Source organism: Dicentrarchus labrax, unplaced genomic scaffold (genome assembly GCF_905237075.1).
Source record: "Dicentrarchus labrax unplaced genomic scaffold, dlabrax2021, whole genome shotgun sequence".
Lineage (NCBI taxonomy): Eukaryota > Metazoa > Chordata > Actinopteri > Moronidae > Dicentrarchus > Dicentrarchus labrax.
The window spans coordinates 25,286,856-25,313,482 of record NW_026136711.1 but is presented as its reverse complement, the minus strand read 5'-3'; the positions used below and the strand labels follow the sequence as shown (position 1 = coordinate 25,313,482).

At 39.3% G+C, this 26,627-nt stretch overlaps 1 protein-coding gene across 1 annotated transcript; it reads right to left on the bottom strand.

Moving 5' to 3' along the window:
- Nucleotides 1-3,419: 3,419 nt before the first annotated feature.
- On the bottom strand, nucleotides 3,420-26,019 carry shmt2 (serine hydroxymethyltransferase 2 (mitochondrial)). Its single transcript, XM_051414876.1, has 12 exons — nucleotides 25,866-26,019; nucleotides 18,266-18,457; nucleotides 15,490-15,569; nucleotides 14,176-14,376; nucleotides 13,812-13,893; nucleotides 11,588-11,710; nucleotides 9,470-9,609; nucleotides 9,022-9,184; nucleotides 7,864-7,963; nucleotides 6,314-6,469; nucleotides 5,456-5,563; nucleotides 3,420-5,238 (listed from the first exon to the last, which is right to left on the bottom strand). Exons 1-12 carry the CDS (start codon nucleotides 25,896-25,898, stop codon nucleotides 5,111-5,113), a joined length of 1,506 nt encoding a protein of 501 aa, XP_051270836.1. The 5' UTR covers nucleotides 25,899-26,019; the 3' UTR covers nucleotides 3,420-5,110.
- Nucleotides 26,020-26,627: the final 608 nt, after the last annotated feature.

Sequence of the window (26,627 nt, the reverse complement as noted above, 5' to 3'; positions counted from 1 at the left end):
TTTATCACAGACACCAACTTTAAATTACATCTAATCCCATTTTGTAGTCAAAAATAATGTCAACATGTTTTTAAAAAAAAATCTGAAACAGAAATACTTTATTACATTGATCACCCGGGGGGAAATTTGTTGTATAGTATAGGTATAAACATATAGAAGCAAAAATAAAAATATAATAAGAGCCGAAGTTTTTACCTTATAATACAATATATGACAATATTTTTTATCTCAGTTGGCTCTTTTTCATTGACAGCAGCTGGCAAGAGAGAGACCAAGAAAGCAAACTTGCGCTGCAGCCTACATATCATTGTCTCATACGTATCAGGGTGTTCTTAGTGGTACTGAGCACCACACCAGTATTGTTAAATGCTGTTTAATTAGCATTCTAGCCTGCAAACTGACATTAGACAAGCTCAAGTGCAGGACAAGACGTGTTAATTTCTGTGCGTTAGATAAGAAGGAGGCTGTAGCAGGAAAACTAATGTGGGTTGTTGTTCAAAGTTGTGTAGCAGGGTGCTGTCTGGCTACTACTGCTTCAAGCCACATTTGATTTGAAGACTCTAAGATCAACATGTCCCTAAAACTGAATATTATTTTAAACCATTATAAGCATCAACATGCACTGTGAGTATGTGTTCAGAGTAGATACATTTTTGGCATCTAGGCTCTGACGTCTTCACCCATGCAAGCACCCATTAAACTCAGCACAGCAGAAAATGTGAAGTGATGATCATAAACGGGCAGCAGTGTTACAGGAGAGTTTGCAAATGAGCAGATGTGCCAATAATATATCAGCAGGCCATTCAGTCTGTTACTAGCCCAAGCTGCTACATTTAGTCCGGACAAAACTAGCCTACACAAGCACTTTACATAAGATTAACAGCTATGGACAACAGAGTTATCAGATTATGATCGTCTGTGGCGTTCGTAGTCCTTTAATAAGCTTTTAATGAGGGAGTAAATGTAACTGATTACGGCTAAGCTCACAACAGTGCACTCAGTCACCAGTGAGGGGAGCTGCACTGCTAAAAGCTACTGGTTGACAATAGTGATTCTCGGTATAGTTCTCTAGTAGTGTTCAGTTCATGTACAAACACAACTTTTAGTCTCAGAGACAATCAAGTCCAACCACAGCAATCCACCTGATTTAGCTAAAACACTGCGGCAGATAAGTATTCATGTATGCATGTTAAAATTATTGAAATGAATGCCTTTAAGCAGACAAACCTCTTATAAAATAATATGTTATACTGCAGCAGACAACACCTATACATTGATATAAGGTTGTGGTTGCCAGTTAATGTGGCTGCAGCAGCATAAGCCACAGACATTTAAGCATTACATTCAAGTATGACACAACAGTGGAGCAAGCTGTCACATAAACACAACAGTTTCAACTGAAATACTTCTTTGTGAAGCCAGTGATGGAATAAGTATTCAGATCCTCCAAGTAACTAACACCATCCCTGTTGCTGTCTATTGAGAACAACATATCTCTGAAAAGTCAGCTTTCTCACATAAATAACCCTGAAATAACCCTTCAGCTTTGTGGCAATGCATTTTTAATAGTTTATTTAGCTTTACAAAGTGGAGAAGTTTCTCAGCCAACAAAGAAACACAAATTCAAACATTGAAATTATGTGTGTTTTCACTGGACAGGGAGGGTATGAAAAAATGTCATCTGAAAAGCAAATATAGTGGAGTAAAAAGTACAATATTTACCTCTGAGAGCGGTGTAAAATTATAAAGTTGCATTAAACGGAAAAGCTCAAATACCTCAACTTTATACTATCTAAGTACAGTACTTGACCTACTTACTTACTTACAAGGAAATAATATGTGAATGTGTGCAAGCAAAAGTCACATTTGGATCTCTAACATTATTATGTAATAGTTTTTTACACTTAGTTAAGCCAAAATTCGCCCCATTAACACTTTTTATCCTCAAAAACAACCAAATAACTATTGCACACAGAGTACTGCAGGTAGACAGAACCAGCAGACAACCAAGCCATCACTCAAATATGGGTCCAACATAGATACAGCAGAGATAACCAAGCATGAGAGAAGACAGAGCCAATCATCTCATGTAAGCACACTTAAACACTTACTTGGTGAAGCAGTGATCCGCAGCATCTGCGCAGATTGTAAATCCTTTGGAAAAAGTCGCAAAAGTCCTAAATTGTCCGACAGTGACACTGTAACATTACAGAGCAGCTGAACTGCAACAGGCAGCAGGAAGCAACGCAAACACTAATATTTCCTCCACAAAAAGCAAAAGCAAAAATCTGCATTAAGCTGTATTATCAGACTGCTGGCAGCTCAGCTTCTTTATTAAACAAACTCCACATAAGCATTAAAGGCAGCAGTAGTGGGAGCATTGAGCGTTTTTCCGTGACACAGGAGGTAGTTAACAGGTAAACAGACCCAGGGAAAACAGTTTATATAGCCCGCCCTGTTAGAGAGGGTGCGTTTGATTTGTGTTGCAGCCAGTGCAGGTTGTGTGTAAGGGAACAAGAGCTCTGAAGCATCTGACAGGCCGACTTACTACTGTTTTGTTTTTTATTACTCATTAATCATAGTCATCTAGAAGGAATGGTATTAAATTATTGAGTAGATGTGTGTTCCCTGTTTAGATGATGCTGACCTCCCCGGTTTGGGTTGAGGCAGATGGCCACCCACCTAGAGCCGGGGTCTGTCCGAGGTTTCTGCCAAGGCCACGCGCTTGCTCATGGTGGGAACTGTTGGGTCTCTGTAAATAATTTTATAAGGAGTACGGTCTAGACCTGCTCTGTTTGAAAAGTGTCCTGAGATAACTTTTGTTATGAATTGGCGCTATACAAAAAAAACTGTACTGAATTTATTCATCACATCATATGTATCTGTAAACTGTGACCGCAGTGATATTTCAATAATTATTATCAAACATAAGAAGGATGATCAATGATAAATTTATAGAGCTCATATCCAAACAGACTAAGTGTTTCATTTTAAAAGATCATTAACAGGAAGATGATGGTAAATGTAAAATTAAAAGAATGATCAAATGTATCACTCATAAATTATAAATTTGGTTTATAAATGCACCTCAGAGTAACTTTTTACAGAACAATGTGAAGCCTGCAGAACAATAAACACCCAGGGAAATTTCCAAACACCCTCAACAAACAATGTTTTACTAAGATTACGTCTCTCAACTTACATTTCATGTCCACCTCATCAGTTCACCCGCAGAAATATCTCTTGAAACCACCTTGTACACCGAGTCTGAAGAATGTGTGAGGTGGACAAATTCTCACCGCTCATTCTTCTTGCACGGTTTTTGTGCATACACATCGTTTATAAATAAATGTTTTAAACTTGTGTGATTGTGACAAAGTGTGACAAGTGGTGTATATTAAGATCAACGACAACACAAATTGTGTTTGCATTATTGTATTTTATTAGGAGTCAGCTTATACTACTTAAATGTTAATTAATAAAAAGGTTCTGTAAAAGAAAGTTAGTTCAAACTTGTGTTGATGTACAATGCTGGCAACATATCAGAGATGATAACAGAAAAACAGTAGATTCATGAACATTGTAGTAAAATACTTGTTGGTGTTTGGCAAAGTCTAGTCTATTGGCTGGAAATAACTCATGGATGTATGATTTGGTTCACTTTAGAAGCTGTGATTTGTGCAAAGTAAGAAAGTAACTACACCATTTCTGACACCCTTTTTTCAATTGTGCTGTAAGACCATTTCACAAACAGAAAATCTTGCTTCCTCACTGATGCAGTGATAATGACAACAGTTCCAATCTGTGAACCAGATAGACAACACAATACTCTCAATCAAATCACGCTGCTTCACAGTTTCCATCACTGGTGAAATAAATGACAATTAAATCAGGCAGACTGCTCGACAGATTGCGTTTCTTCGAGTACAACAAATCAGCTGGTATTGGAAACCTTAAGATATATGTGACAAGATGGCAGTTACATAGTCAACTCTTTAAATAATATATAGAAAAGTATATACTCTTTGTAAACGCACTTAAAAGGAAAGTATGAAATAATCCAGGATGACATTTCTGTTATTCCATTTGGTTATCTGTCATAACAAAAAATAACGCAATTCGAAATATGGCATCAATGATATGCTAGAAGGAAAAAGACAATGCAATCACAACAGCGTAAAAAGAAGCTAACTTTCAAAAATAGATTTTTACGTGAGATGGATATTCTTATCGTAATATAATCTAAAACAAATCCCCATTAAATTCAACTTTTTTTAATCTTACAGTGTTTGATGAAATGTGTTTTTACACACACACACAAACTGTAACTACAGTTTGTAGTGTTGCTATATTGGACTATACTATCAAAATTATTTAGTCCACCTCCTGTATAATGTAACTTTCAAAAATTGCATTCTGAAATATTTTGGGTTCATTTAGGATTTTTAACAAAATTTTATCCACCAACACAACATTTTATGGCAAAACACTTCAACACCTTCACCACACGAATCCTCCTTGTGTACCTGGTTTAATAAATGGAAAATAACAATAGCTAGCTATCGTGCACACGTCTCCATAGTGAATATAATAATCAGCACTAGTGACATTAGTTAAGACTCTTTTCAGCATTAAGACTCTTCTGTGTTTCTTATTATAATAACTAATTATACACTAATCAAGTCAGAGTCTGACACCAAGGGATGTTGGTCATAGTTAGACAGGTTGTTTGAATTATGAACATGTTATTTTTTTCCTCCCACACACCCACATTAAAGAAATGGTGTGAGAAACTGAGAAAGATCTTTACACATATGTTAGAAAATAGGTTCTTTGACTCTACAAAATCTGTCAAGTTTATTGTTTCTCTACCTCAACGCAGAGGTCTTGTTTTTACAAGAATAGATTGATGGATGACTGCAAAGAAGTATAAAAAAAGGTGGTTTCCCAAATCTGATTGGAAAAAAAGGGAACTGAAGAAGTCATCCCAATTCACAGGCACAAACTGCCTTTCACTACCACAACGTTTTTCCCCTCTCCTCGCACACTGCAGCCCAGCCAGCTTTCTGCCACCTGGCTGTTACGCCCCCCTGACTCTATATTGGCTTGCCTAATGGTCGTGGAAGCCTGGCATGGGGAAGGGCCTGGCAAAAGCTTCAACGCGGTGGCGCAGTTCAGCAATCCGAGCCACAGTCTCTGGGTCCTGAAGAAGGAAGTTCTTGAAGTCCTGGAGCTTTCCTGGAGACAACAGAGAAGACAAAGGGAGAACGCTCAGCTTTCCATTTTGTTCCTCCTTTGTTTTATCAGCACTGGGCTTCTGGTTTCCTCTCATGTTTCAGTATCCAACACTTTAATAAAACATACAGCATATTGAACTTTTGTTGCCTTTCTAATAAGTACATAGTTCCAAACTCTGCTACATTGTAATGCGTCTCCCTTCTCGCAGTAGACTTACCTGTCTTTTTCTTGACATCCAAGGCAATCTTGAAGCCCTCGTCCATGAACTCGACAACTTGCACAAAGTCAGCTTCTTTGAACTGTCTGGAGGTCAGGGCTGGGGCACCTGGGGCCGACAAGAACATAAAATCTGTAGCTTGAAATACAAAGTAATGCCTGGTAATTACTTATTTTTCTTTCACAGGTTCAGCTGTCTCTAATCAATTTTCTTGCGTTTGTTTTCTCTTCAGGAACCATATGGTCTTTGGAAAAAAAATAAAGCAGAACCCTGGAGTTCTAGAAATTTCAGTAATGAATCTACAGAGACTCCAGATGTGTCAAACCTACAATGATGCTGATGGGTCACTAAGGTGCAGTCCAAATCTCAATATAATGAACGACTGAGAAGGTAATAAGTGAAGTACCTCGCCTTAAGACAATGCTAAAAATGTGGCAGTGGGGGGTTTAGAGTTCTTGAACTTCCTGGAAGATGATTAAAAACGCAAACATGCTTAATTAATCATCACTTCTTAGTGCTTGTGGCTTAATTGGTGGTTGACTCATTTCCATATGCAGAACTACATTTTGAAAAAGTAAGTAGAACAGATTAAGTGGAGAGGATTTTCAGTGCAAAGTAAATGTACCAAAAAATAACATGAATAGCTACTGACCAACATAAGCCTGATTATCAGTAACTACAGTCATTTACAGGTGTTTTGAGATTTAAGACTTCTTTAAAATACAAATCAGCATAATTTTCTTGTTTTTTTAACATTGTCAACACAACAAGGTTTAACATGTCATCATACCCCTAATAAGTATGGCAAGATCTGTCTTTGTCAAGTTAAATGTAGTGTCATGTGAAGGTGTTCCTTACCTAGCCTGAGGCCACCAGGAGTCAGGGCGCTCTTGTCCCCGGGGCAGGTGTTCTTATTGGCAGTGATTGACACGAGCTCCAGCACCCTCTCGGCCCGAGCCCCGTCAATGCCCTTAGGCCGCAGGTCCACCAGGACCAGGTGGTTGTCGGTCCCGCCTGAAATATTCAACATCTTAGTAAAAACTTTTGAAGAGGAGGAAAGTCTGAGGCTTTGTAGACACAAACTTCACTTTTAAGGCTTTGATCAGACCACCTCCCCTTTAGTTTCATCTGGATTAACCAATGATACCAGATTTGTGCTTTATATAGGATATGAAACTGAACGCAGTTAATTATGATGCAGAATTACTGTTGGGTAGTGTGTTGTCGGGGCCTCCAGTGCTTCACATTTCTCATGCTCATATATGATTATCTGCATATCTGCTTTATGTTAAACTGAACACTGTATCTATTTCAGTTTTACCACATTCTGGAACAACATGAGTAAAATATGCTTTTTTGCTCCATGAGCAATGATCAATGAAGGTGACAAATGGATAATGCCATTAAAACTATATTAGGAAACAATATAATCACTCATTCTGATAGCAAAATGTATTGCCATCATGATTAAGTGCAAATTTCTTCAGGTTACTTAAGCAGGAAACAGGATGTTTTTACTGTTTAAACTATGTTATGTTGTATTTGTCTCATATGCTTGGTATAAGTACCAAATATACACTCCAGAATACAACATTTCTTTGTTTCTATTATTTTGTACTGCCTGTGTGTATGAGTGAGGGTAGGCTTAATAACAGAAACACCTTTGCAGTTCAACAGCACCAAACTACATTCTCAGAAGTGACCACAAAAATGAATCAACACCTCTGTGAAATAGTTTTAACACAAACTGAACATTATTACTTTCATGAAGGTAAGATTTATTGCAGACTGACTGTTGTATTAGACTGCATTAGTTTCAGCTAGGTGTAGCTCATAAACTGGCAATTGAGTTTATATTATTACTCTAAAAATTTACATACTCAGCCATTAATGTCATCAACTTACTGGAGGATGTACACATTAATTTTTTTAATCAACTGTAACAGTATAACTTTTTTCTAGTTTCTTCTTCTTCTAGTTTATTTTTTATTTTTTTATTCACGCAAATATCTACAAAGGCATTGAAAATAGGAGTATGCACACAATGCAGTGTAAGCACAGGACAAGCCAGTGTTTTTAGCGTTTCAATTGAAGGCTTTACATCAAGAAAGAGCTGAGGCCAGCAAATTAAATGCAGTACAAGATTCAAGTATTCGCTCACAACCACAAAGTGACCACTTTCATCTGGTTTTATTTTCTTGACTGACAGGACAGCTACACTGACATTAGCCCATTTGCACATCATGAATTTAAATTATTTCCCTTTTTTTTTTCTGCCGCGTAATTTGCATTTTGTGACAGGGCATTTCTCTTGATTGACTGTGTTGTGTGTTTCCTTCTGGTGTTTGCTGAGCCAGTGTCTCTTGATGGGAATTAAAAAACAAATGCTTCAATACAAGTCAGATTACCTGACACCAGGGTGTAGCCTTTGCCGAGGAGAGCTGTAGCCATGGCCTTGGAGTTCTTTAGTACCTGGGCGATGTACTCCTTGAACATGGGAGACTGTGCCTAGACACACACACTAAGGGTTAGGGTCAAGAAAGGATTCATGAGATATCAAGAAAATAATTTCCAGCAGTCTGTCGCTGGAGGTTGGCTGGCTCAGTCAGACCACAGTTGATCTATTTTTGACAGAAGCTGCAACCCAGTCGCATCAAGCAGCACAGAGCAGATAGCACTGGCAGGAAGTCAAACACAGAAACGACATAGAAAATCCGGTCAATTTTCAAAATGAAATACTGCGTGCAGACTTCAGATTGAATTTCACACTAAATTTGATAGATTTTTGCTCAATAAAACAAAATGTACTAATATTTAAGAATATTTGACTCCATCTTTTGAAATGCTCTGTGGCTATTTTAAGACGCGCGGATCACGGAGCGAAACCGCATTGCAAAGCCGTTATAAAGCCATGCTTGGTGGAATTTCGCAGTACCTGCTCTCAGAGCGCCACTGGGTGGCAGCCCTTCACTCGCCCATCTCTCCACATTTGCGCGTGTCCATGAGCCCTGTGTGAGATTGTATTTCAGGCCTATGTGTGTGTAAAAAAAATCCCCATTGATGATCAATAAAGTAAATATTCTTCTTCTTAACATAAACATTTTGTGTTGTTTTACCTAGAAAGTCTTTTTTATTTGCATCTTGTGATAAAATGTTGAATAGTTCCCTCTGATAACTGATCAAATAACCTGGAAAAAAAACATTCTTTGGTCAGCTGTATGAGTTGAGAACTTTTGGTCTAGAGAATTTTCCCTTCTCTGCTGCTAGTCAGAGATGGTGTCTTTCCACTGTCTTTAACAGATTAAATTTCAGTAGCTGTCTAGCACAGCGTTAAGCTCCAGACTGTTCACACTTCAGAAAGAGAAGGAGCAGATGCCCACAGCAGCGTAGGCAGGTTCCTGAGTCAAGTTGCACCAAAGCATCTCAGCGGTAAGATTTTGTTTCACTGTAAAATTTGATTCACCAGTTAACAATTACTTATTAGGAAATAGCAGAACAGGGTAATAAAGCGTTACATCAATACAAATAAAGTCACTTTTTCATTGAAGTTTGTGAGTTGTGCTGACCTGTTTGAGTGCCACAGCCACACCAGCAATGGCGTGGTTATGAGGTCCGCCCTGCAGGGAGGGGAAAACAGCGAAGTTGACCTTGTCCTCAAGGTCGTACATGATCTCTTTCCCCTTCTTGTCCACTGAGCGAACACCCTTACGGTAGAAGATGAGGCCAGCCCTGGACAGAACAGAGCAATTGAGTGACAAAGCATTTTTACCATTTTATTAAAACTAAAACTAAACAAGGTTTCATCTTTGGTAATTTTGTCCTCCACCTGTGGCTCAACAGCTGTCTGGTTAGGAGGGAACACACATCACAAAATACTAAACCTGCTATTAATAAAAAAATAACTCCTATTCCCATGATGCTTTAAAAGGTATGTGACAGAGAGAAAAAATAATGAACTGCCACTGAGCCACTTAGCCAGCTCCAGAGCAGCAATGAGATTTCACTTGTTCTTACCTGGCTCCTCTGAGGGATTTGTGTGTGGTGGAGCTGACCAGATCAGCATATTCAAAGGGAGAGGGGATGGCTTTGCCTGCCACCAAGCCACTGATATGGGCCATGTCAGCTAACAAGTAGGCCTTGATGTCGGTACACAGCTGAGGGTGAAAAGGGGGGGAAAGAGGGAACAAAATTAAAACACAAATTTAGGATAAAAAATTATACAGAACAGGATTTATTTATTTTTGAATTTTTCGATAGACTCAAATTACATTACTGTCTGACGCCTGTGAACTTAAGTGCAGTCACTCAAGTCTTGGGGCAGGAACACATTTTTTTGTTAGGCTGGCTCCAGAAGATTGGATTTAAAATGAAACAGTGAATATGAGGTTGATGTGCTGACTCTGCTCGGTGCTTAATTTAAAGTATTTTTCAATGTTTGGTTACAAAACCACTGCAGTCAGTAACAGCCTGAAGTCTATGGCCTCTACGACACAGTCTTCCCTTCTTGCTTGTTTCAGGGTGGGTTCCTGCCTTCAGTCTGATCTTAAGAAAGTAAAACAACATCAGACTGAAGTCAGGTGATTGACTTAGCTAGCCAAGAACATTTCAGTATTTGGCCAAGAAAACCTTTTCTGTTCAGATCTTTTAAAATTGGGGTCTATGTACAAAAGAACAGTCCTACACTGTTAACCCAATATAGTTGTGAACACACTCTGTCACTGTCCAAATATGTATGAACTGTATTTGCATAATATATTCCTGATATACAGTGTTCTCAGAATATATCATAGTTACTATTAAACTGGACTACATGCTTAAACTTGCCTTAATCTGTGTCGTCAGTGACCCAACTGTGCTGAGATAAAAAATGTGAGATACAATCTCTCGGTGCTACATACATACATTTACATTTTTTCCCCACAGTTAAAATTTGATGACCAACTCTACATCTGTTAGCAGCACCTATCTTAGAGGGCAGATATTTCAAATTGGAGCTGGTGTTATTACACTGTTCGCAGTCTTCAGAGGCGCGTAATATTGCAGTGTAATTCAATAAATCCTCACCGTCTCTTGCCAACATTTATTGAAAAGGGCACAAAAAATAAATAGCTCGCTAACATGCAAATGACTCGCTGGCGAATGATCAGAGCAGTAAGCAATCTTTTTAGTGCTCCAATTAATATGCATTATCATGACAATCTCCCTTCCTCTCGTATCTAAACTGGATCAGCACATGTTTATTAGATTAAAAGGCAGGATAGATGGCAGGGTTACTGGAGGGGGTAAAGAACACAAGAGGGTGATGTGTGGTAGCTGATGAATGCCGATAGTGAAACAAATTTTAGATTAAAAAAAAATTTAAAAAAAACAAACTCCAATCTAGGTAACACAACACTGAAAATCTGGAGAGGAGCCCGGCCCAGGCACTGAACAGTTCAACAGAGACATGCCAGGGGGAAAATATGGCCCCACTTCAGTCCTAGTGGCAAAGTAGTTATGGTGCTTAATAAAAACACAGCTCTGTAATGGTGGGACACTCCATCTGATGGTACTAGCTAAAGTGGAGCTCTGCAACAAAGGGAAGCAGTCATGGAGTGAATGAAGTGAATCAGCGGGTGGGTATAACAAAACAGATAAAGGGGCCTCTTGTGCACTGTCAAAGAGAGCAGTGAAGTGTGCAGTTAAAAGTTGCTGCTGTGTACGTGTGAGTCAGTGCGAGTATCCACGTACAGTTCGGATGAGTAGGCAAGAGAGGAAGAAAGCCTCTGTGTTGTTGAGTGAAAGTGTGAAAGACCCTAGAAATTTGGTTTGTGTTTGGAAATGCTGACACTGTGTGTGGCTGCTCAGTATTTAATCTCTGCTGTGGGACAGAAATTAGTGAAGATATGGTTGGATGTGATCCCAGCTAGGTCTGACCTATCAGTAAGGGAAGCAGGTGCGTGTGACAGTTCAGTGGAAAAGGCTGACTAAGTTTTAAATAAGAGGACATCGCTGGGTCTGACCTTCCTAATACAGGATGAGAAGGGGAAATAAAACAGGTAGCAGGACAGAAAGAGTGAAACAGAGACAAACAGAGAAAGATGAGGTGAAAGCTGGGTGAGTTTTGAATACAGAGAGAGTTCTCATGTGCACCTTCTTGATGCGGGCATAGTCAATGAGGCGGGCATAGGCGCTGGTGCCAGCGATGATGAGCTTGGGCCGGAACAGCTTGGCCGTCATCTCCATCTGGTCGTAGTCTATAAGTCCTGTTGCAGTCTGCAGAGAGACGGAGAGGGAGACAGATTGAAGAAAGGAAAAAGAGGGAGAGGGGTAGAAAATAAGTGGAGGATGAATATGAAGATATTAGAAGGAGAGTAAGGGTCAGAGGGGGAAAAAGGAACATGAGAGGATAAAGAAAAGTTGTTAGATATTTTGAGGATCAAGAGCAAACATATCAACACGGAAGAGAGATTTTTTTTTCCATTTGAAGATTATTTGATGCAGCTGCATTTGAAGTACTTTGGCTACCTAAAAAGGGGAAGGAATTTATCTAAGGGAGACATTTCAACCTTTGATATCAAGGAAGAAGATTGCGGTAATGCACTCCTACTTATCCTAATTCAACCTTTCAGGGATCTACTTAACTGGTGTGATGAGGCTGAACAGATCAGAGGTTGGTGTGGAGACTTTTCATGCTCTATTCACCGAGATAAGCAATTTGAGAAATATGTTAGACAATGCATTGTTCTGGCGTTGTACTTCAGAGTCACATGAAATGGAGTCAGAAGGGGCCAGTCAAATGACCAGTGTGTCTCTCCAGGTTTAACCGCTCCACTCCTCCTCCAAGCATCAGAAAAGAGAGACAATACAGGTGAGAGAAGGAAAGCAGGATGGAGCAGAAAACAAAGCCAGAGACAGGAAGGATGGAGAATAAAGTAGACACAGACAAGAAAAAGAAGAGAGAAAAGGAGGAGGGAGAGCTTTATTTAGACAACCTGATAATCTCCCATCTCCAGAGCACATCTATGGATGCCCCCTCACTCCATCAAGCTGCTCATTGTGAAGACAGAGCCAGTGGTGCTGGCCTGCCTGTCGATTTCCCATTATCTCTCTCGCAGAGGGGTCCTGCCTGCCCATACATCAGCAGGTCTGGACATGCAGACTCTCATGGCCATCCATCAGCCGCTACAGCCACTACTATACAACTTTGACCGCAAGAATAAAATACTATATACGCTATAATATAATGCACTGGTCATATCTACATGCCAACTCAAAAAAATAGGGGGACCCTGGTAGTCTTAATGGTGGTGGAAAACAGCATAGAATGTTCTAATTAATTACTAATGTTATATTAAAGTAATAGAACCAAAAAAATCTGCATTTAAGCCCCCCTGTCACCAAGCACCTGCTGGGCTGATGTTTCTTGAGTTAGACACTGAATCCCCACCCCCAGTGCCTTCTGTCGTCCCTGCGGGGGTGCAAAAGTAAGTAGGACTTCCTAAAAAAGGATCACAGCCTTTCTACTACATTTTTATTTCTACATTTAAATTTGGATATTTGTGTTAATTGATTTGTAATTTCTATTCCCTTTGTCTTGTTATTTTAGTCAGTGACTTCAACAGAACTAGTTAAACACAAACAGATGAAAGTTGCTACTCCAAGTCTTCACATTTGGTACCTGAGGCTGACTTTTCCCTTTGGTGGTACGGCTACACACTGGTCTTTATTCCATCTTGAACAGTTTTCTCCCATTCACCATGACAGTGAATTCAGTTTGCAAGAACAGAGCTAAACACCTTGTACACAACATATTCACACAAAGTCTTAGTGTGGTTTGTCTATAAATACCAGAGGGATTTCTTACTTCAACCAACAACTGACAAAGTAGCAAAGATGACCAATAGTACTACTGAAACATGAGACCTTGTACATAGGGCTGCAGCAGAACAAGCAGAACTTTCCACTGGCAAGAATCAGACATCTGAGAAGACTGTAGATCCTGACAAATAGTCAATGTAATGGTCCGTTAAAAAGTCAGTCATTGAGAACACCCAACGCCAGAAAAACTTGACATTAATCAATAATTTTTTTGGAACTCCTCTCGTCTGACGTTGAAAGAGTAACACAAATATATGAAGAAACATAAAATTTGTTACGTATTTATTATACACTATTATATATGTATTATTTAACCTGCATCTGCCTCACAGCTTTTTCAACACCATAAACACATTTTTTATCTCTGTTGTCCCATTTTCATGGATTTTGCTGCTGATACTTTTCCTAACCATTACCAAAAAAGTGGAGCGTTTATTACTGTTAAAGACAGGCCACAACTTGTTAGTTGATATCAGTAGTATGGGTCTCTACTTACATTTAGCTTGTAAGGCATAGACTCAAAATAGATTGAGGTCGCTGAGATCCTCTTGACATCGGACATGTAGCCATGGGTCAGACTGCGGAGACAAACAGGATCATGTAGACAGATGGAAAAACAGGCAAGCACAAACACTCAGTTACATTACCTTACATACAACTTTATTTATGACAGAAAAAAACATATTTTTTAGTGTAAAATGTGCAGGAAAAGAAAAGTACATGTCATTGATTCAGGTACTGCAAATGACACACTAATGCTGACCAACAAAGAAGCTGGGACAGCTTAGAAAAGTGTGAGGGTAAGAGAAAGTGACAGGGTGGACATTAAGAATTAATAAAAAGTGGCAATGACTACTGACTGTCCTCCGTCGGGCAAGTCCAGGCCCATGATGCGGTCATGGGGGTTCAGTACAGCGGTGTAGACAGCAAAGTTGGCAGGGGAGCCAGAGTATGGCTGGACGTTGACACCCCACAGAGCTGGGTCCAGGTCAAAGGCCTCCAGGGCTCGTTTCTGACACAGCAGCTCAATTTGGTCGACCACTTCTGCTCCACCATAGTATCTGAGGGCGGGTTGGAGGAAAGACATCCTTAGGCCATTTAGTAACAGATACATCACTCCTGCAAATAACTTTCTGGATTAAGCTTTCAACTTTTAAAGTGATCTGGCAAACTACACATCCATCAGTTGCGGAGCAACATTATCATTCATTTGGAGTCCTGCCACCTAGCGAATGCAAGTCAAATATCCACTCTCTATTAGCTTGGTTTTTGGTCTATTCCAACTCCTGTGGGAAATGTTTGTCTCTTTAGCTGCTAAACGCTTCACTGTGTTCACCAGGTAGTTGCTAACTTTGACTGTCTGCCACTCGGTGCTGAAAAGGGTTTTCAGAACTTTTTTGCTGGAAACAGCTAACTGCTGTGATAAAAGCAGTGAGAGTGGACCGAAACAGTAACGTTAACAGCTGGAGAGCTAAGCAATAGCTGTATATATAATAATCCTCTGTAGGTTCATCACTACAACTGACCCCTTTCACATTGTCATTTAATACATGGCAAATGTATTGGTTATAGTTGCTTTAAGTATTCTAGCAATCAATGTTAACCCGAAACTACCACAGCAGATCTGGGACATCTCAAGTGGCAATGCTCATTAAACCTTTTCAGTGGAATTAAAGATGAAGGAGCAACAGATGGTTACTGTACAAACCACTCACTCAATGAGATCATCTGTTTCATTACATTAAAGTGTAAAACAGCAGATGAGTAGGATGTGGGGAGGAAAAAAAATCTAAATTAAAAACACATTCAGTGGGAGGGAGATTTATGGTAGACTTGTATTCCAGGAATCAAAGGCATCAAATGAGAAACATTTCAAAACATGTCAGCTCTCTGTTTGGAGCTGATAAATGTGAATTATCTGAGGGAAATAACAGAAAATAGGAAAACTGAAAATAGAAAACATGCAACTATGAGCCTGGACACTAAATTCTTCCAATGTATCCCCTCAGGAGTCTCCTTTGGCAAGGCAAAGACTGTGGATTATTTGCTGTGTGGCTGGCGTGTACTATTATAGGGCAAGCTAGCGAACACAGTATAAATCAAGTACAAATATCCTAAAGCAGCGAATATCAACAGCGTTAATAAGCTGGATGTGACTGAAAAAACACACTCACCTTCTCCCTGGGTAGCCTTCAGAGTATTTGTTGTTCAGACAGGAACCCAGAGCTTCCAGAGCTGCTCGACTGCAGAAATTCTGTAGTAAGAACACACGCACACAAGCAAACACATACGCACACAGACACACAGACACACACACACACACCCAGATCAATGGCACGAGTGGACAGAAAGGACAAGGACCACAAATTAAAGTCTGTTAAGTGATAGTGAGAAATCCCCCCTCCAGCTAAAGACAATCATTACAGTATTGAACCTCTGGACTTCCATAGACTAACACTCTGCACTTCACAATGCTTATCGCCACGGTGCTGGAGGATACAAGATAATGTAATAAACTTTTCTGCCCATACTGAGATACATTGGTGTGGCCTTTTTTAAAATCATTTTGCAAGGCATTTTCTAAGAAAAACAAATTTTAGTGAGCATAGTTTGCTGCAAATGGGGTATAATTATGTGTGTTAGAAGATGAAAAACACACTCATTCACACATTTTATATAGGATTTACTACATGAATTACTACTACTACTACTACTACTACTACTACTTATAATATTAATTAAAGTCTGGCTACTGAAAACTAGAGCTGCAACAATTAGTTAATTAATCCATCAAGGTGATGACATTTTTTGATTTATACTTATACTGAAAAAACTATTCTGTCAGTTTTTTAAAGCAAAATGACCAAACATTTCAAATGTCTCTGTGTCCTATGCATTGGTAAACATTAATGTCTTTGGCTTTTAGACTGTTGGTCAGAAAAACAGTTGAAGAGGTCAGTGTCTCAAAGTATCTGTGACCATTTTCAAACATTTTAAGGATTAAATGATAAAGCATAAAAGAAAAAGCCATTTAATACAGTTATATATAATTAAGTTGCTTTATTAATTCTTAAAGTAATCCTACTTTTGACAGCTGTATAAGGAAAAAATACATTGAAATGTTATAAAACAAACATATTAGATCATCAATAGATGCAAATTAGGACTGGGTGCTATTTGCTTGAGGCCTTATAAAGCCCACTGAAACACTCAATTATAGAAATAAACTTTGCTTGACTACCTATACATACTGTACAAATGTTTGCGACCCTGACTGTGTAACTGACTATGGATACCCCTTCTGGTACGGCCTCCTGACACAACACACTGGCCAGTTATAGGGTCTGACACCCCCACACCCCCCCACACACCCCCACACACACACACACACACCGCCACCCACACACACACAGTACAGTCTCCATTTTCTTCCTCATTGGGGTGGTGTGTGTGTGTGTGTGTGTGTGTGTGTGTGTGTGTGTGGTTATGCTAATGCTTCACCTAGAAGCCAAGAAGAGATCAAGGGAGATAACAGCTCCAGTAACAGCTTTCTGCTGCGTCCGTCTGTCATGCCGACAATTGCGCATATATTAAAAAAAAAAAGGAAGGAGGAAATGCATTTGCTTCTCAGCGTCTTTAAGTGTGTGTAAGTGTGTCTGTGTGGACACGTGTGGAAAAATGTATGTCTATTCATTCAAGGAATCCCTCCCTGAGCTGTACTGTGATGTGCCTTGCAGAGTGAGGTGGGGAGGAGGCAGGATGAAGATATCAGCTTTATCTCACACTAGAGCGGTCAGGCTTTGTGTAGAGAGGGGGCCGCTATACTCCACTGAACAACTACTGTGGTGAAGAAGAAAACAGGAGGAAAGAGAAAGAACAATACAAGATAAAACCTTGTCTGCTGTTTTGAATAGTAACATTTTCTATTTCACACCATCCAGCCTTGGAATGAAAACAGAAGGAGAGATACCCAAATGCTTGTGTTACAACTGAATTATTCTTGCTTACAGAAACTACTGTATCCTGGGATTGTTTTCACTTTCACAGACACCAAGTTTGAATGACTTGATATGAATTTGTTCTTCTTAAAAAATAAAACACTAGAGTTCATGATATTCGTCATACATCATTTGTATGTTTGATCCAGAAGGTCACTGTGTTATTGCCCTATAGCAATCCACTGAAAACATTAAAAACCAGCAAATTCACTGCTATAAAATATTAAAACGTACAACAGCAAGACAATTTAGGAATAAATACGAGCAAAAAAATTTATTTATATTTGCAGTGTATGAATTTTAAATTCCCATATACTTTGTTGTACTTGTGCTGTACAGTGCATACTACATTTATCTACAGTATGAGCCCTAATGAACTACTGAACTGGCTTTTCTGTCAATGCTGCCAGCAGTAATAGGGAAAAAGATACAACAAGAATAGATATCCGTGAGGCTAGCAAGTCTATTCATTCATCCATTTTGCCATAACATTAATCAGAGGTGATGAGGCATTCTCAGCTACCTGCACTGCCAACATACAGGGGAGGTGCTGCCAGCTCTTACAGGCATTGAGTAAATCTTTTACTTTGCAACACAAATCCGCAAGCATGTCAAATCCATGCCAGTATTTTGGCCAAATCATGTCCTTAACCGACCAATCAAGAGGTTCAAGAAAATGTATTATGTGCCCAGGTATATCAGCCTGGTTAAAAATTATAACCATCCACTGTAAGTGTTTTGAGGAAGCCAGTTCATTTATACATCCACTAAGCTAGACACAAATTTATCCTGGCATCCTATGTGGGTTTATAATCAAGGTTGAAAACTTTTTATGTCATGTCCTAGGCAGCTCATTCTTCTCATCTCTCGTCACTGTAAACAAACTTAATCTGTCAAAAACACATTATATAATAAAACATCATTCATACAGTGTCTCTGAAAGATGTTTTACCTCAGATGCAATGAGCTCCAAGCCACGACTCTGCCTGTCCTTCTCCTTTTGCAGCAGATTCCACATCTCGGGGTCATCCTGAGCCAGGCTTTCTTGGCCCGTCCATGGACGATCTTCATCCACTATGCGGGTGGCAGCGTGGGACTGCTGGCCACGCACACTGAGACGAAGTGGGGCTCGCTGGTACAGTGGCTGCAGGCAGAAGAGAAGTTGCAGGGTTCGGGGATATGATGACAGAGGGGGAATATAGAGAAATTACATTGAGAGTATGTTAGTTTTATAGATAGAACAGTTATCATGAACACATTTTCTAACACTGGGTCATTGCACTAAAATGGGTCTCATGAGGGCTGCCATAAGCTGTCAAAGTTGTTACACAGAACATTATTGGACTGCAGAATGTATTTTTGATCATTTTACATATCTGAGGTAACACTAAAATGTGTCCTATATAAATAAGGAGATATTCCAAGTCCCCTACTCTCTTCCTCATACACTTTAATATGTAGCCAAGTATAATTAGAAAATGGCGTTCGCATGATATCAATAATCAGCATGGTTATTCAATTATGCCTCTATCAGCACTTCTACAAACTGAGGGACTGACTTTTACAGCCTCAGTGTACCGAAGGAGGCATGAAGAGAACAGATTCAGCACTTCGTGCTTATCTAATCTGGACTGGGGCTGGCGAGTTCTCCTGCTGCTGTTGCTGCAATGTCTGATCATGTGAGTATGCGGAGTCCATACAATTTTCACTTTTCTCCTCTGTCTATTTTTTCCCCCCAAGTTAAACACTGTTCTTATGCACTATGCCTCTGACTATTTTAACACTTAAGTTTTGAATAGGTATCTTGCAGAGTAGATTGTATATATAGATAATATAAAATCTTTGTACGCACTAAACAATTGTCATGTATTGAAGCTGTATGTGCACCCTTCAGTGCTCAAGTTCTCTTTATAAACCCCAATCAACAAGGAGAGCACTGTGTGGGAGAACAAAAAAAAAAATCCTGGTTGATTGCACTCAGAACAAATTGGCTCTCTTCCGTCATTTAATCAACAATATGATGATGACTCTGTGTTGAGATCAATCCCACCACTGCCAACCTATAGTTATCATCTGTACAGGTGTGCTGGGGTGTGAGGGACAACCTCCCTTTAATAGCGCCATTAAAAAGCAATTAACACAATGTTCAGGACTGGTTGAGGACACCCATATGAAGAAAAAAGCAATTTATGCTTATTCCATGCGGTGTAAAAAAAAGTTTGGGCACTTAATCTTTTGTACTGGCTTTATTGCATTGTAAATCTAGCAAAGAAACCAACTCTGTAGTTTTTAACATGTTTTAAGACAAAAACTATAAAACTAAATATTTTGTTAAATGGGAGTCTTCTCTACAATGCAAAAATGACCAACCAAAATCTCACAATGCAACAATCCTTAGTAAAATAAAAAAAACTGTTAATAAGAATGTTTTATCCTTAGCAACAGCTTGCAGATAGCTTATCTACTCCATCGCTGTTCGGCCCATCCTCTCTACTCCGCCTCTTCATCTGCTCCCTGGGGTGGCAGAGGGGACAGCGGTGACACACCAGGGGAGGCGTCTGGCACATTAATGGCCGATTTCGAACAGTCTCTACTCTGGCCTTCTGTCACCAGTGGCAGTGGTGATGGTGGAAAAGGGGAGGGGGCCCCCCCCTCCGGGTTCTGGAAGAGATGAGGGCCTGGGGGAGACAGGTCGGCCTGCCTCTGAGGACACGTTTCTCGCAGAGAAATCACACGGGTCATTAAATCTTGACGGGAACTGTCCTTCGCTGTCTGCGTTTCTGCTGGGACACACCAAGGCCAGGGAAAGCAGTGGCAGAAAAACCCACCACAAGCCAACGCTGCCATGGTTATAGCGCTACTGACAACTGCAAAACAGACAAGGGTACCGCTCCCTCCTCCTCCACGCCTCCACTTCCATCCCTGCTTCCCTTTTTCTACCCTCGCCCCGTCCCCGTCATGTCACCATGCGCTGCTAAGAAGTAACACTCATGTGGCGTTTTTATTAGTTTGTCTTGTCATGGATATCACTACCACAGCTTCCACTGGGCTTAAACAAACAATACACAGGTCAGTCCCTGTGGTCTGCCTCTCTTCACTTCCCTGCCTCATTTGCCAGCCCATTACGGGAGATTAATTAATAAACACAAGATAAGCTGATCCAAGAAAAGTGAGAGCCAAGATACAAGCACCAAATATGTCACAGTGAGACTATTTTTAGGCGACAGATGACGCTGTCGTTTGAAGGTGAACTTGATGAAAACTCTGCTGTGAGAAAAGAGGCGGGATAGGCCACATCAACCTGGGCGCCGAGCACGGAATAATGGCAGAGTCACAGATGTGCGGCATCTGCTTGACAATGATAAGGTAATTGTTGGCAGTTTACCTTTCCTGTCAAACATCTGTGCCCAAAGACCAATGGCAGAGAAGAAGAAAAGGGAAGAAACAAAATCATTTCATTAATCCAAGTTCTGTATTATTTCTGCCCATTTCCTGAAGCAGTTCCTGGGGGGAGTCAATTTTACAGATGACTGCTGTCCATCAGTGTCTATACCAAACAACAATCAGCCAGGTAAGAAGAAAAACAGAAGGGACAAGAGAGGAGAAACAGTGAAGGAAAAAAAAGAAAAGATATGTAAGGTTAGAGAGAAGAGAAGTGTCAACAGGGCAGCTGCATCCGTCAGTCTGACACGCAGTTGCCTCTTTCCCTGTCACTGACTAATAACAGGGCTGTCCGTTACAAATTGCCCTGTGATTCAGTCTGGATAACACTAGACTGAGAAATCTGGATGGGGTGAAGAGGCGTGAAGGGAGGTAGGCAGAGTCCACCGCAACTCCACTCTATTCGGGTCAAAGGGTTGTCAGGGTGACAATCTGAGACTTAAGCGATGCCGGCAACAAAGCCAATCTTCAGGAGGTGTAGGCAGTGGAACGATACAGTTATGCTGAAATCTTTCCACAAAACTTTTGTGGTGAAGATGATGATGGTAAAAAACGCTCTACGCTGGGCTTACTGGTGCCTCAGGGAGTCTAGATGCATGCTGTTGACTCTACCGTTGACATAGAGTCAAGCTGCATCTTTGCCCACAACTCTCTCACTGTCTCTGTCAAGTGCACTGTTTGTCCAAAAATAGAACTACTTAACTGGGTTGAAGCCACCTAAATACAGCTAAAACCGTTATTTTGATAAGGCTACATTTGGGAGAATGGGAAAATCAGTTTGTGGGTTTACCCGTTCACAATAAATATAAAGAAAGTGGAAAGGACTGTCTGGTAGGTGTAGAAAACTTGACTAAACTAGGGCTGCAAATCCTGATTATTTAATTATTATTTAATTTGCCAATCATTTTCTCAGTTAATCAGAAGCAAGTGAAATTGCCTGGTATGATTTCCCATAGCTCTACGTTTTGAAATATTCAATTTACAGTGAAATAAACAGAGAAAAGCAGCAGATCCTCAAATATGATGCATCATATGCATCATGCAGCATGTGTTTGGCAGTTTTAAAATTAATATAATAATATTTTAAATGCAGTTAGATGCGCACTCATGCATACGTTCAATTTGGAGGACTTTTGTTTAGTTTTTTGTTTATAAAGATGTAAACAAACAAAAGCAAAAAAAGGCTTAAATAAATGTCTGATGTGTGTCAAGTCTTTTCTTGATGCAAGAAACACTTTAAATTTTGAAGTTAGTACCAGCCTGCTTCATCAATGTTGAAGAAAAAATATATACAAATCATATATATGAAACAGCTGTAAGAATGTGTGTTTAGATTCTGCTCCTGGTAAATAAATAAAACTGAATAAAAAAAAACTAAAGAAAACCTTGGTTGGGACAGTGTTATGTTAATCTATGTCAAAAAAATGGTGTGTATAAAGCATTACATTGGAGTTTTAGTGATTTCGGTGTGGGAGGTGATGAAGTCAGACAGGCTGTGTTCAGGGTGACACCGAAAACTATTTCTGAGCCAACTTGAAAAGTAGGTTAAAAAAAACATTCTGAAGGTTTATCGCTGGTTTATATTGAACGCACCAATACCACTCAGTTGGTTGATGCAATGCGTAGATGAAGACAAAAATGCGTTTGCTTCTTTTCCAACCGAGCCAACCTCTGTTGAGTGTGACTTTTGGGAAAAATATGACTGCTGCAAAGATTTTTCTCAGAACTTCAAAAAACAAAAAGCATGTTGAGTAGGAGTTATGCACCAAACTCCAAAGGGCAGCAGGTCTTCTCACCAACAAAAAAACAAAGCCTTGTAACACAGATCTCTAATCTTTCAGTATGCAGCACAGAAAAGTATTTCTAGTATTAATTTAAGATTTAATTTATATTTTGTAAGTTAGAAATGTGAATACTGCGTAACCAAATATACATTGTAGTTAAATTGTCTCTGAGGGAAATTGCATTGTGAGCATTTAAAACCAACATTAATAATTGGTACGATAACTAAAGATAAATAAAATTAATATTTCCCTCTTTTAGTGTAAATTGATGTCAGTTTCCTGGTTACATCACTATTCTTACTTTTCTAGTTGTGGTTGGCCTATACTTCATCTTTCAATTATGACTTCTTCTGCATGTTTACATTGAAAAGGAAAGGACGCATTTGTTACTGCCAACTTAACATTTCTAGGTATTCAGGACAGCAAGCCCTAAAAGATTTTTGAGCTAGATTTCAGTTCTCTATATGACCTCTGGCTGGCAGTACTTATAACCACCAGTGGTTTAAAAAAAAAAAAAACCTTTTCTGATGGATGTACAGGGATGCAGCAGTCCGTGTAAATAGCAGCACCCAGCGTGTTCTCCAATGTTCTCACGCTGCTGAACTGAATCTGAGCTCATTCCTTTTTTCTAATTTCACAGAGCAGAGCCTGACCTGACAAGAATAAAATCTTCACACTTCACATAATTTATATGTGTGTCATTTTCAAAGATTCTTTAAAAAAAAGGTTCCCAGTTGGGATTGTCTGGGTGCTTTTTCCATCATTATACATTAAAGTTGAACACATCAGGTCTTTGTTTGGTGAGAAGTGATATTCATACATTGAATTCAAAGACTCAAATTGAACAGGAACAATAAAATGTCATGCAATTCAAACATCATATGCATGTTTTCTCATAAAATGCAGGCTAAAAATGCTAAAAATTAAAATAGCTTATAGAAAATTAGTTTAAAAACTGTTAAAGAAATGCACTAATTAGTGAAAGGAAATATAATGTAGTTAGAAGTGACAGCTGCTTGCTCTTTTTGGACTCTTGTACCGGGACAAAAGGTTTTTATAATTGGATTATTATATTATAAATTAAATTAAATTATATTTATAATTGAAAGATTATTCTTAAATCTTAAACTAACTGGAAACTTTGGGATCCTTTACCTGCAGCAACTGGCCTATTTAGGAGCAAACACCCCCATAATGACCAAAGCAATCTGTTTCCCACAGTTATTAATATCCACAGCAACATACTGTTATAAGACCCGAGTCACAAAAGTTCAGTTTCCCCTCATTATTAACCATTTTTATACCAATCCTCAGAATCTGGGTCAATAGCAACAAGAAATATCTGTACAAGGACTGTAATCTCACACACACACACACACACACACACACACACACACACACACACACACACACACACACACACACACACACACACACACACAGTTCCTGTGAGGACATCGCATGCCTTAACCCAGAAGTCTTGTGAGCCCGTTAGAAATTCAATGAAGATGCACACTTAACCAATAAGCACCAATAGGAAAAGCATGCAAGCATGTGAATCGGTCCGTTTAATAAGAACCTTCAAACATACTGACAGTGATTTATAAAACTAGGTCTGAATACATGCCACAAGGTTTTGGCACAAACTTGGCTAAGCCCGTTTCTAAAAAACTACATGAAATTCAAACCATTTCCAAAATGGGTCACTTCATAAAGTTCAAAATTAGCTCTCAATCAGGCCCCCCCACACACACACCTTCACCCCATGTCTCTCGAATCTAACAACTTCTTTAATTTTAAAAAGTACGTTAAATTATGAACATTTTAGGGAGAAAAAAAAAATGAGAGCACTAGGAAACTAATTTCTCAAACACAATGTGTGCATCAAGGAGGTTGCAATTATTTCCCTAACAGGGGAGAAGGTTTTTTTAAAAGGATTTACCTTGATAATAGAGTTCACTGTACACTGTAATGGAGTCCTGTACACCTTTATTTATTTATTTAAAATGATTAACACTGCATCAACAGTGCCCACTGAAGCATAAGATTTTATGTATATTGATCTACATTATACATATACTGAATATAGTATAAGTGTTTGTGGTATCTTTTTCTCCTGCATACCAATATGTAAACAAAGTGGACTAAATATTAGGATCAACACTCAAGTCTATTAACTATAAAACTATTACGGTCTAAAACAACAACCCTTGCAACAAATACTTGAAGGTTGTTCAGGTTTAGCTGAAACGGGTTTACATGGGTGTTAATTCAACTTTATTTAGTTATTTTGGTGGCTACAGCTTGTTGTGCTATTGAATTGTATTGTGTTCTACTGAAAGGTGTTTCAAGTATTTTCCCCATCCCACTTCTATTAAATAACTAAATATTAAGAGTTTTATCTTAAGTGTACCTAATAAACTGACAGTGTATGAGGACCTTTGAGCTTACATTCACCATATATTAGGATAATCTCTATATCAGGAAAATTAAGCTTACATTATCCTTACAGCTACCCCACAGTAATACATATTTTAACAATGAAGAACCTGCTGATACTGCTGAAACAATGATTACTGCTTTCCCAAGATTGACTAAAAATGAAGCCTTATCTGTTTCATAATTTTCTCCTAATCATATCTCGTATAGGTTAATATTTGCTTGGTGCTCCTTCAGCCTCATTTTGCACTTTGAACGTTATTGGGGACAGTTCCCCTGATTTCTAGTTAATATATAATTGTACCATCCTCCTGTATTATCTGCAGTTAACAGTTTACAGACAAACCCCCCTTTAAGTCCAAACAGTGTGTGCAGGGATAACGATGATAACTGAGTAAATAAGTTTCTTTTTCAAAGCCAAGCAGCGCTATTACACAAAATCAACCTTACTACATAATGTAAGACATGTGGTTAAATAGCTATTTCTTCCTGATGTGCAGACACATGATTTCTTCGTGCTGTTCCCACATGATGAAACTGAGCAGGCGCTGTTGCATCACTACGTGGACACAGCTGCACCTATGTAACACGCACTGACAGCTAGTTTAGCTTATGGGCTAGCTCACACTAACAACACTGCAATAGTGCAATGCTAACAGGACAGAAAAAAATAGCAGGCGCTTAAATGCTGGAAATATTTAGTGCACACCTTGCTAAAGCGGAGGTTGGGTAATTTAACCCCCCCACCACCACGGATGAACCACACTATCGTCAGGCTAGCTAACAGTTCAGCCGGTACAGAGCCACCAGCTCACTAAGTTACCCAACTCAAAATCACCAGCAACGAAACAATGACACACTAAAAACAGTATTTTACGACACACATACCCGCGTGAGTTGTCTCAGAGCAAAGGACAGCATGTTTCCAGTTGTCAGGCCAGAGGAAGAAGAAGCAGCACAGCCAGGCGACACACCGCTGACAGGCTCCGAAAGGACTGCTTGAAGTTGTTAGCAACGGCTTGTTACGTTTATCCTACCGCAAGGGTTGATGGGAATTGTAGGCAAGCGAGCAGCGTGTCAATTAGTTATTTATCTTCTGAATGAACTCGTTCCAGTTTCATGTTCACATGGTGACTGAACCGATTACAGACTACAGTGACTGAAAGCAGCTTTCATTGATACATTATAATTATTATACTTTTATTATTATTATTATTATTATTATTATTATTATTATTATTATTATTATTATTATTATTAGTATGCTATAATAAATAAATTAAACACCTCTTGGAAAATGTAGTGTACTGTAGGTGTTTCCATGTGCCAGAAATGAATGAAGACCACACCTCTCAACTTCGATAAATCAAAAATATTTCATGCAGCAACCCTTTGTCTTGCTCGCGATACAAGCAATTGTTTGTCATGGGTGATATACAGTATGTTTAGATTTAGGCTAGATGCCATAAATTGTTCTCGGACATATACAACTGCTCTCCAATTGCCTTGAGGAGGTAAATCTGGAGGAGGGAGGATATATTTGTCAATTTTAACTGATTTAGGCACTTCAGCTGCACAGCAAGAACGTTCACAGCTTGAATCTCAAGTTCTTCCTGTTTGCTTTCTCTGTTTTCCACTGATGCTGTTTGC

What these genes read in the sequence shown, in the direction of transcription:
- shmt2 (XM_051414876.1), bottom strand. Translation starts at nt 25,898, where the DNA reads ATGCTGTCCTTTGCTCTGAGACAACTCACGCGG. An exon ending in GACTTGCCCGACGGAGGACA is followed by an intron (nt 13,894 to 14,175) that starts GTCAGTAGTCAT and finishes TTGTCTCCGCAG; the next exon opens with TCTGACCCATGGCTACATGT. An exon ending in AGGCTACACCCTGGTGTCAG is followed by an intron (nt 6,470 to 7,863) that starts GTAATCTGACTT and finishes TGAATATTTCAG; the next exon opens with GCGGGACCGACAACCACCTG.